The sequence below is a fragment of the Oxyura jamaicensis genome, chromosome 2, assembly GCF_011077185.1.
Source record: "Oxyura jamaicensis isolate SHBP4307 breed ruddy duck chromosome 2, BPBGC_Ojam_1.0, whole genome shotgun sequence".
Classification (NCBI taxonomy): domain Eukaryota; kingdom Metazoa; phylum Chordata; class Aves; order Anseriformes; family Anatidae; genus Oxyura; species Oxyura jamaicensis.
In genome coordinates this window covers 123433979-123446691 of record NC_048894.1, presented here as the reverse complement: position 1 = coordinate 123446691, position 12713 = coordinate 123433979, and the positions used below count along the sequence as shown (strand labels likewise).

The following is a 12713-nucleotide window of genomic DNA, read 5'->3' as shown; positions in this document are numbered from 1 at the left end:
TCATAGTGCTTTGTGTAAAGGAAAGGTTCAAAACATAGTTTTGCAAAGCCCTCAATTCCAAATTCCCTTTATCTTTATTCCAGAAGCACTTTGAGATTCCAGCAAAACTCCATTAACCAAAGGTTAAGTCTTTTGAAAAAGAGATTTATTCCCTAGAGAGGGCTTTAACTAAGCAGGAAAACATCACCTTCACTTGCCCATTTATGGACGTAACTTCACTCAAAAAAAGCATACAGGTCAAGTAAATCAATTATAACAACCAGCATATTTAAGTCTGGGCACAAACAGATTTAACTTGGTTTACCTCCTATTGATTTAACTTGCATCCATTTAAATTGATTTTAGTTGGTGCCATTTACAAATGCAGAGCTATGAAGAACATAACAGAAGTCACCCCCACAAACTGAGACCATGCACTAACTCTTAGCTTGCTCCAACTGCAAAATAAATGCACTACGTTAAATTAGTTACCTTGGATACCTCTGGATTGTAAGATTTTTAACTCGCCCTTGGCCTTTTTACTAAAATACATAGGTCTGGGGGTAACAAGCACTCCACATGTAGCTAATTTATCCTGTTGCAGCTGTGACTGTTTAGAAAATTACATTTCCTGACTCACTATGGAAGGAGAGGCACAGGCACGTCTTCCTCCCCTTCCAAGTGGTCCAGCACAGAGCCAAGAAACAGGAGCTATCTGTCCGTTAATGATTGTGCTAGATGATACAGTCATAAAACTTTAGTCTGTCATGAAGCTCAGCTGATGATTACTATACTTCTCAAGACACAGTAATTCAATCACTTTTGCTTCTAAGTCACTACAGACAAGACCTTAGGAATTTCTATATTTTTCCTTAGTGGTCTACAGTAGGGGTATTAACTCTCCAGCAACAGGAGAGAGCATTAAATGAATTTTCATAGCCCCTGGGATCTCTCAGTCACAGAGGTTTAAAGAAAGATGAAGGTATTTGGAGAAAGCTGAATTGAGGAGGTTCAGAAGGAAGCCTTCGGAGCAGGATGCTGAAAGAGTATTTAATTTTTAACAGCAATTCCAATTTTTGGAACAAAAAAAAATCTGCCTGCATCTGCTCCCCCCTCACCCAACCCTCTGCATGCTCCTGGTGTGATTGCATTGCTCTGGCAACGTGACGAAAAAGAAAAGCTATGGTTCTCCTTCTGAGACACACTGATGCCCTCCACCTTCACCTGCGGATACAGAACCAAATGGCAGCACATACTCCTAAAAGAGAGGTGCAACAGAAAGTTTCAAGAGACTTCCCTCTTTCCTTATATCCAAAGCCCCTGTAGCTTTGAATTCCATTTTTGAATGGAATAAAGAACACCTCAGGAAAGGACTACAATAACTGTGTAACATACAGAGCTTAATTAGGCACTTAACATTTTTATTTACCTTATCTATGTAAGCCGCTTTAGATGTTGAATTTGAAGGCAGATTTGACTTGTCCAGGTAGAATGCTCTGAGAAAAACAAACAAAATAATGCAAAGACTGTTAATTGTTTAAACTCCCAAACAAAATGTATGCAGGTGACTATTCTTAGACATCATCCGAAGATTGGATTTTTTTTTTTTTTAATTCTATGATAAGAGAGGATCAAAAATAAATACAAGGGTAAACAGGCACTAACATCCTTTCTTTAAAGTAACAAAGAACATTTTTCTTGTCCTGGAGACAAGTATTCCCTCTGTCCTTAGACAGTACAGTGCAAAATTTTGATCCCTAGATAGTACAAACACTAGTTCTGAAAGTGATTTTCACCAAAACATTTATCATCAATGAAAGGTTTGTGGAAACTGTCTAGATTTTAATAGTGACTTGGGGTAACTTGACATATAAACAGTGCATGAATCTCTTGCACTACAAGGTTTTTTGATGTTGTTGTTGTTGGTTTTGGTTTGGCTTTTTAATATTAGTTGTATATATCTGCAATAATATCAGAACAGAATCCCAAATATGAAACATAGTACTGACACTGAGGAATATATATTCAAGCTCACAATATAAAAAGAAACAAACAAACAACAACAAAGCCCTGGAAGTGGTAAATATACATCATACAAGCAAAATGGTGCAATATGTGCACTCAGGCATGCATGTGTAAATTTAAAAAATAAAAAAATAAAACAAACTGCCTTCCTATACAATTTCTGCATACTTCTTTGCAAAGGAATCGGTGTACAAAAGGATAAGCTAAATAAAAATGTAATTTACCTACAGAACACAAATGTGATATAGAGCGCATTCTTACTGTATCAGATGTATATACTATGAAGTAAAGCTTTTCAGCCCACATTTCCCTAGTTTCTTCTATAACCTTTCACTTTTCAATGAATAGTACCATTAAAAGTTTCTATAAAATAGACAAATGCTACCTGCGCTGTTTTAAAAGACAATGGTGGCTGATGTTTTGTACAGAGGACTTCCATGCTTCCATCCTTCTCTCCTAAAACAGGAAAAGTTCTTTTTTTTAACACCAGAGAGAAAGAGCTTTCACAATGCTAAAGCATGGGAAGCATGGAGCTCTTCTCCTGTCTTCTTTAACTCTTAAACCCTAGAGGCTTTTTATTTTACCTGTTTTCCTTACAAGGAAATTAATTGCTCACCACTGATGAATTAACATTACATGTTCAATAGGCAGAGTGATATCTTACATATCACAGTGACAAGACCTCAAGACTCGTTCTGTTGGTCAAAAAACTCCTAAAACTGCTGGGGCCGCTGCTAATAGAAACATCAACTGGGACTCCTGACTAGATGAAGCCTCCGGGGAGAATCATGCAACACCTACCCCTGCAGCAGTTCTGGCTATGGTTAAAAATAAAACACAAGCACACACACAGAGAGAACCAAAAACAATGAATATGGAACCTTTAGGAAAAAATATATATTTTCTGGTGGAAACCTCAAGGTATGAACCACGTCTAGTGCCTGTGCACAAGGAGCAGACCTGGCTAAAGGTCACAGCCAAGTCTTGACCCAGGCTGGAACTGAAATCCAGCTGCCCCGTGGAGTGTGGTAACCAAATTTTAACTGTAATAAAAAATGAAAATGATTTTATCCATGAGTGAAGTTATTCACATGGTTTCATATCTGCAAAATAGGGGTGCAGACTGCAAATTTGCATAGCCTTTAACTATTCAACGATCTGAAATAACTGCACTGATTAAAAAAAAAAAAAATCCATTCACCTTCAGTTCTAGTAGATTTTGCTGCCCATAGTTTTGTAGTTTTGAAAAGCATCTTCCCCTAGATTTAAGGTATGAATTAATCCCCTTTCAAAGCACAGGAAAGAAAACTAATCTAGTTCTGTTATTCCATTAAGCCTGTGCACAATCCAGAATGTACTCTGTGTCAGAGGAAGCTGGAGACTATTGGGAGGAAAAGAGGTTTGCAGTGAAAATTACTCATAAATCACTATGAATGGCCACAGCACATAAAAGCTACCTCAGCAGCAACAGGCCAACCTTTTCCTTTGTTAACAAAGCTGAAAACCAAAGCATCATCCTGCCATCCACTGAGCATTATTAGACTAAAAGCCTCTACTGTTTTTTCCTGCTATGCTGCAGGAAAACGTACTTCACTCAGAGTCTGTTCAGCACTTCCGTTCTCTTTGGGCTATTACTTCAGCAAATTCAACTGCATTAAATGAAACCAAAAACCAAATACAGAGCAGTACACACATTAGTGGAGTACATGGAAAATAATAAACTCAGGGTACAAAATGAAGCAACACGGACACTAGAATAGGATATACAATTATAGGGATTACTATATTAATTCAGTCATTTATTCATTAACCTAAAGAACAAACAAAAATCAACTTTGCACAACATTAATTTTAAATATCAAAATATACTGTTACCAATGAAACTATTCCCCCCACACAATCAGATAGCACTCCCAGATGTTTCTCAAGTGCTTCATTTTTATTGCTTTTCATAAAAACTGTCTTCAGTATTTTACAGAACATGACAAACTGTGGACAGCATATAAATTTCCAGAGCACTTCACTTAATTACTAAATGCTTGGTAAGGTCCTTAATCATATTTTATGGGAAAAGTTAATGGCAATCTTGGCATGGTGCCCAATTTGGACAATATTTTCTAATCCATTTGAAATGATCAAGAATGAAATCATAGTTCTTTGTCTGCAATTGTGATGCTGGTTTTGCTACTAAAAGCCTTACAATTTCTCTAAGTTGTAGTAGAAAAGCCTTTCTTTTTTTAAAAAAAGAAAAAAAGGTAAAAACAAACAAAAAATAGGCATTAGAAAAACGGGATCGTTGCTATGTTCCAATTTTAAAGACATTTCCTATGTAAAAATATCAAAGAGACAGATATCTCATGCAAAACGTGCTATGGATTGAGGTACTAAACATCTTAGGGTTCAAAAAGAAAAACACTATCACAAAATGATTGTTGTCTCCCCCCCCCCCCCCCCCAGAAATTCTCCTGGAACCAACACACAAAGGAGATACTGAAGTTTCAATGTTTTTCTTAGTGAAGCATTTTACAGGACGGCCTAGAAAAATAATCTGGACACATAAAAGCTTGAAAAATTGAAAACTTGAAAATAAAAGCCCAAGGAGGCTTGACAACTGTATTTGACACATGCATTTGTGAGAACTCTGCACATGCAAATAATTCAAGAGAAGCCAAGTTTCTAGACTTACTCTCAGACTGTTGCTCTAGGAAGCCCATAGAGTTATCCTATCTGTCAATCATCCTTTATTTTTAAATGCAAGAAAAGCAAAGAAGTAATTGGGGGCAGAGGGGAGATAATTGGATTAAATAGCATTAAATAAAGGCAAGTTGGGCTGCTTTGCTGCTTTTACAACAAAGAATTGTCTTTTATATTGCCTTCCTAACTGTGGCATACATATAAAGAAATTCATAGTGCCTTCAAAAGGAAGATGGAAATATCACAGAATCACAGAATTTTAGGCATTGGAAGGGACCTACAGAGTTCATCGGGTCCAATCCCCCAAAATATCTTTGAATGCTACTTCACAAGTTATTCAAGAAGCATGCTCAACAACATAGCAAAGGACACATCAATACAGATGTGCAGATTTGGGGAGTGTTGGAATTAGTTTCCATTAATTTTCTTCTTCAGCTCTATACATGTCTGTGACATAATTAACATCTCTCTGTATATGCACATAAATACATACATAAATACATACATATTTCTTTAATTAAGAAAATCTATTTATTTAATTAAAAAAAACTATATTCTGTCATCTCAATGTTAACTGTAGATGCATCTAGGTGTATAGCCTGCATATATATGTGTGTTCAAACATTTAGAAGCATATCTGTTTTTATATATACGTGTGTTTGTGCGCATATATACACACGCTTCCAAACTCAACTGTTTCTGTTGTATCAAATATCCACTGCAGAAAACAATCTGCCACCAGAGCAAACAAATGGCAATTGTCACATATTCTTTCTAATAAATGGTAAAGCTCAATAAATGATAAATTACCAAGTATAACTACACTCTAAACCCACACAAAGAGGCAGTGATTTTAAGCCATTTACTTGAAACCATGCATCTGAAAATATATTTTACAAATTTTCAGCTTGCAACAGTTGATACCTTGCAATCATGGAGACTGTTTAACTTGACAGTTACTTCAACACAGCATGATTCCTCTAAATTTTACTAGTGTTTCTACACCAGTTTGCAGTATTTCTGTATCTCTATTCATGCTACAAGTCCAGAAGAAAGAAAACTGTAATATTCTATCCCTATTTAGGTGCACAAGATGGGAATAGTTTTCATACAGAGATAATACGTTAAGATAACTCTACCAATTAAAGTCTCAGCATACTGTGTTATCCACAGAGTTTGCACATATGAACAATCAGACTTCCCACCTTCTGTGTTATACATGCCTGGAAAAATATGTATTTTAGCAAAAAGGGCAATGTAACGAGGTTCTGGTCTGATCATAAAATAAGATCATGGACATAAGGGGGATTCTCACCCTAACATCTTAATGATACAATCCTACGCACAGTATTATTAGGGGTTAGAGAAACGTTTAATTACTAGAAAAAGTCTTCACAACAGTTTCACAATTTTAAGTTCTGAAACAGCATACATAGCGGTATTGTCACCATTCACAACTACTACTACTATTGCATTCACAACTACTACTATGCAACCTGTAACACAAAACAGAAAATTTTAACACTGTGTGGCTCTGAAATTACCTTGGGTAATTCATATATTTGATGTGTAAACCCTTCCTAGGTAACCCAGTATGCCAAGCCTCCTGCCATCTGTTTACTCCCCTGGATCACTTGAAACCATCCTGTTTTACTAAGTGAAAGGGAATTTCTTGGGCCACAAACCACTTACAGCTGCCTTTCTGCCTCTCCCATTATTATCCTAACTGCCAATTCCACACTCACCACAGTAGTACTAACTAATTGCTTCCACATTTGCCTATCACAGAGTATATTTCCCCTTATTGGCTCATGATATTCCAGACATGGAATATACTGTTAAAATGATGACATGACACATAGTCATAGGATGGTCAGCATTTCTATTACAGCTGTATGCTTGGACTGGACTCATATCAGTAACCAGAAGGGAAAGAAAAGGCTTCACCTCAGATCACTGTAGATATACTTTCTCTACACTTGCAGAGGATAAAGAAAACAAGATGAACAAGAAGAAAACAATGAACAAGATGTCCACCTCAGTGAGCAAAGACTCAGTGTATGGGTCATTGAGGTTTTTTAGTATAATTTGTCAAGATGCATAATTTTCCATTTCAGAACATTACGTAATTACGTATAATAAATACTGATCATATTTTTTAAAAGGTCTGAAGATACAATGAATTTACACTCACTCAAAGAGTATATAACTGGAAGAGAAAAAAAAAATCTAAAAATCTTAAAAAAAAAATCTAAATTGAAGCCAGCTGGGTATATCTTTTAGATCAGCAAGACAATTTAATTTACTTTGTCCAGCATCTTTCTATTCACTCTGGTCTTGCTTCACTTAGATGCAATGAATCTCAATTTCTGTTCTACCTAAAATGTTTCTCATTATGTTTGTGAAGAGACAAATTTAACTATTATTTCCTTGTTATGTCCTTCAGAGTGAAAGCTTAATTTTCAATCTTTCCTTCATAATGATTTTGCATTTAGAGAGAGTTCAGCCACAAACATCTAGTTCATTTAGAACCACATCTTAAAATTCTAAGAGGCATCAGATTTCCACTTTTTATAGTCATATAAACTACATGATAAATTAGTGTATATAGCATTGCAGTCTAGTTTTACTGTTGCATTATTAAACACAATGCAACATACCAAATATGTGGTATTAAAAACCAGAAAATACTATTTCACCTCCTTCATAAATATCCCACTAAACTAAAAAGAGAATATTTTAATGGAATCACTCTCTGAAACCTGTAAATCTGCTCAGGTTACTATTTTCTGAATTTGGTGGCAATAACGAAAATTGCAAATGAGCAAAGCAGATAAACATGGGGGAAAGGAGAGTACAACTAAAATCAAAGGACAATAGTGGGATGACAACAAACAGCATAAGCTTCCTAACTGCATGAGCAATTTGGTTTGGAGAAGCTCTGCACTGGAAATGGGGGTGAAGAAATCTGCCCGTTTTACCATGGGCTTTAATGCATTACTTACAGGGTTTGATATATGATCTTGTCTTTGTGATAATGCAAGCATGGTCTTGAGGATCTGTAAGCTTTTTCCAGAAACAACCCCTTTCTCTCACTGTAATTAACTATCTCTAAGTGGGTATGTCCTTTATGTCATTTTTACCAAAGTAACTATTAGAGAATTTTAGTTCAGCCTGAAGCCATGAGTGCCATCACGTCTATTTTCTGCCTTGACTAAATTATACAGGATACAGAAAACATCATCTTGCCAAGAAGCCTGCAGCTTGAGAAGCTGCTGAGCGCATATACATGCGCATATAAATACAAAGAAGTTATATTCCACAGACATATTTTGTTCCATGCTCACAGAAATTCTAGGGGCAGAAATAGTTTCCTTGTCTTTAGAAAATATTAAAAAATAACAGTATTAAAACCTCTTGGATTATAACAAGATATCCCTGAATAAAGAATTAAATTAAATTTGCCATCATTCTTGGAAGGCAACTTATGCCATAAAACAGGTACAGGAGGCTTTAGAAAGAAAAAACGTTTGAAGTTAGATTGTAAATGAAACACTTTAAAATGACAAATATTATGCTCAATGTAATCAGATGTTCAGTGTAATGAGGGTAGTTAGCTAAATCATTTGTCATTAGATTCACTGATTATAATTGCTTCCTTAGCATAACAGACTTGCATTTACCTCCTAAAATGATATCAAAGGGAGCAGCAACATAGGATAAAGGAAAGAAGAAAAAAAAGTCTTTTCCCTTTACTGCTTGCTTTAATTTTTCTTCTGTTATGGCTGTACAGCAGGCCACAAAAGTAGCTGCCAATAATGCTGGACACAGCTGACTTCAAATAATAGTTCCAAATCACACAGAATGGTAGGCAGGAAGGAAAGAATGCTTTTTTTCAGGCCTTTTTTGTCTGTTGATGCACAGGCAAGTTAATTACTACACAGCGGCAATTATCACCCACACCAGTGGTGAGGATGGATAGCAATCCTCAGCTGCCTTTCCTGCAGCAGGATCTTATCTCTGGAGTGAAGAACTGGGTCATCAGATAGTCAGCGATGTCACACAAAAGTGCCATGCTGGGGATATAAGAAAAGATAAAATAAAAGGAGGCAGAACCTCACCTTCACCTATTCCCTTAATAATTTCTCTCTCCATCTTCCCAATTCAAGCCACCACATTATTGGGAACCAAATTTTAAAAGTGTTTAGGTATCTAAATGTAAGTATAGGCGCTAAAGACACATTAACATGCCTATTAATCTAACAGCCAATGATTGCACTAATTTCTCATCAGCTAAAAAATAGCTGCATAGACAGTTCAGAACCCAAACGAGTACAGTGATAAGGCACCTAAATTCCACTATGGTTTGCTCTTGGTATCAACAGCATGCGGTGCAGCATACCGCAGCCACCTAACATACTTGGTATAGCCATGGCCCTGCACCCCCCTGAATGACCTGTGCCCCCAGCATCCCTTCCATCTCTTATACACATCACTCGTGTGCACAGACCAAGCCCAGAAAAAGCTCTTAAGAATAGATGTTCCTGGACTTTTCCAGTTAAGAAGCTGACCAAGTGTACCTGTGGAAAAGTACATTTTAATAGAATGTTGAAGGAGCAACCCACATTTTTCTCAGAAAGATAATTTACAGAGAAAGAAAAGATTAATCTGATCTGCTTGGTAAAAATGTCAAATATTTATGAAGAAGGAAAGACTGGAAGAGCAAGCTTCCTTACTACTGGAAGGCCCATCCTAGGCCATCAAGCTCAAACCCCTGACACCTCAAACAAACATTTCCTCAGTTCTTATTCCTATACTCATCAATGTCCATTCTAAAACCATCTTTCTTACTCTAGGAAGCTAATCCAAAACCTGATTCTTCCAAGGGTAAAAACAGTTCTCCTGTCCAACTAAAGGTTATATCTTAAAGTCATTGCTCAGTCCAAAGATTGGCTGAGTTATGGCTTCAGCTGACCTCTATGTCAGGTTTGTCCCATCTTCTAACAGGTCTGCATTGTAACCAAACTTTTGGTCCTAGCAATGACTATATGATTTATTTCTATGCAATGCAGTAGTAAATACCATAATGAATCATACCATGCAGAAAAGAGACCTTTACCAAATATAAAAATCATATTCATAGGACATAATGTATTTTAATTAAATAATTCTTAAAAGAGTAATATTTCAAAAATGATAAATTAAGTTTTCCCTCATGCTTTTACAGTCATGTATGATTCAAGATGTGCAAAAGAAGATTTAACCCAACCAATGTAATTATATTACATTCATGAATTATCGTTATTCCTATCAGCATTTGTTGTAGTTATGAATTCAAATACCATTGTTCACTGTTCCTTGCTGATGAAAAATGGTCTCTCATATCTGTAAAAGTGAAACGACTTATTCAAGATGGAAAAATGCTATTTGAATGACAGGGAATAGCAAAGGAGAAAGATTGAGGAAAGCAAGAGGAGGCAGGAGAATTCACAACATAGCCAGTTAACATCAGCCTCTGTACAGGTCAGGTGCACAGGTTCTTTCCGGTCTTCTAAATTAGAAGACAACTGCAGAGCTATTAAACACACAGTAATAAAGATCTTTAAAAATCTTTGCTGACTTAATTACTTGGTTGTACTGCATATTTCCCCATTATCAAACAGTTTAATAAGGTTAAATTTACAATGCTGGCACTTACCAGCATCAGTGTAACTTGCAAATACAATTTGAGTATAACCTTTTTTTCTTTATGAGTGTCAGAGAAGCAGAAAAGGTGAACTATAAAAATAAATGCAATATTGCTGACTGTGGAAAAGAAATCAAGCACCATTAAGAATAATCACGGGCCAGGTGCTGAAAATTTCCCTGCAGTTTCAGATATTTCATAAACTGGTTTGTTTCTAAAATAACATATTCAGAAAAAGGACTTCCTACATATTGCAGGGGCAAGGGATGTTGCCTCAGGAACAGTAGAAAAACTCAACTCTTAGCTGCCCTTAGAATGAAAATTCCCCTAAATAACTGATTAGATTCAAATAGCTAGGCTTAAGTCAGTTACGGAAGATGGAAGAAAGTTCTCTTCATTCTGTATGTATCAAATTCCAAAACTGGTTTTCAACTTTCATGCATTTTCATAAAAATGATAATCTTACAATTAATATTTTGTAGTTGAGGTAGTATTTTCAAAAGCCCCAAAGCAAGAACCACAAAGAGATGTTGTTATGACTGCTCAAAAGAGTGCCAAGGACAACAATTTTGCACCTGGATTTATTATATCACTTCTGATACTGTGGAAAAGCTGGTCGCAATTCCTTAGTAATTAATGATTTTTGCAAGAATAGCTAGGATTCAGGATTTTTTTTTACTTGAAGGATAAAGGCTATCCTTGAAATCCATTGTAAATCTACTAATATATCTCTTAATTCATTCAAATAAATAATGAATGAACTCTAAGGTGTTCATCAGTATTAATGGGGGGGGGCGAGGGGAGCCGGCCCCCAAAAAAAAAAAGGCACTCCTCAAAAAAGTTTTATGTACTCATTCTTAACAAGTCTTGACTTACAATTTAAGAATTATCTAAGCAAGGGTATTTCACATTTATTAATTTTATTGTCCCACTTGAATCCATGACAAGTCAGGCTAACATTTCATTGCCAGTGGGACCATACATAACCAAAATGGTCTCCTCTGGTTCACATTATGAGAATACTGTTATTCAAATGTTTCTGTGATAAGAGAAGCTAAACTTGCATTGAGAGTTCTTATCAATGGATGATTCTGTAGCAGTGTCATGACCAGCCAGTGGCTTCATTCCCACTCCCTCCTCTTCTCCCACCGAGTCTACTTTTTCCTCTGTTGTTGCTCCCCATTTGCTTTCTGCTGCTGTATCAATGAAAAGATTATAAAATGGTCATCAGATGATCATTTCAGAAGCAGCAATGTATTCTTTTTCTACAGAGAAAGAATGGTTTATGGATTGTGTCTTGAATGACTTATTTTATTACTGATTAGGTGATTCTACATAGAGGATTTCTTCCACATGAAGAGTTTAATCCAGTGTAACTGCATATGCGTATGTTTCCAGGGAGTAGTCAATTTCACTTTTATGTTTTTCTTTGGAGCAATTATCCAAATGTTAATAGCTTTTGCTGCTGTAGTTACTTTATTAGATTCTCCTGTCCAAACACCTACACAGGCTAGCAAATGGCAGAACAAGAACAAAGCATCTGCTTTTCTGTTTTTCCTCTTCACATTATGTCAGTGAATTCCCGAAGCTGCTTGTGCCTCATTTAAGAAACTGGTAGAGCTCACCAGAAAACAAATGCAGAGATCAATTACTGAATGTTCTCATCAGACATTAGAAGGCTGGAACAAATCCGTATTTTTGCTATTCTTTAGACTGGACAGAGCTACCATTGGTAATTTTTGTTGAATGTTAACTTTTTCATAGTATCTTTTAGCAGAACTAGGCCTTGGAGGTCAGCAACTGGTCATACCTGTGAGTCAAAATACCAGTGCTATATCTCATTAGATCCACAGAATGAATGAAGGTCCTAACCAGAACACATGATGGTAAACATTGTCAAGGAACACTGAAACAGTATCAAGAAGAATTTTAGGGTTTTTATGGGGGCCAAATCAGACCTATTCATAGAAAAAAAAAAAAAAAAAAAAAAAAAAAAAAGTTTTGCCTTGCACATCTGAGGGAAAACTCTTTCCAATGCTAGTTCATCTACGCCAAACACTGCCATAACCAAAGCTTTCTCTAAAACCTATTTGTCATATTGTCATATAAAATTTGTGAAATAAATACTTAGAAGGAACCTTTTTTTTTTTTTTTCTAAACATTAAGTACTAACCAAAAGAAAGTGGAAAACAGAATAAATAAATAAATACATAAATAAATACTACATTTGCCATTAGGATAGAATTGCACTGGCACAGATGAAACAAAGAAAGTACTCACTGAATACAACTGGCTTTAAAATGATTTTTGCTACAATATTGCTTGGATT

General features: G+C 35.9%; 1 protein-coding gene across 3 annotated transcripts in view; it reads right to left on the bottom strand.

Moving 5' to 3' along the window:
* PREX2 (phosphatidylinositol-3,4,5-trisphosphate dependent Rac exchange factor 2) overlaps positions 1-12713 on the bottom strand; it is a 176231-nt gene that overhangs the window by 26386 nt on the left and 137132 nt on the right. For all 3 annotated transcript variants that reach the window (XM_035317544.1, XM_035317543.1, XM_035317545.1), the window contains one exon: positions 1409-1475. In XM_035317544.1, coding sequence (XP_035173435.1) covers positions 1409-1475 — 67 coding nt within the window. The remainder of the gene's footprint in view (positions 1-1408; positions 1476-12713) is intronic.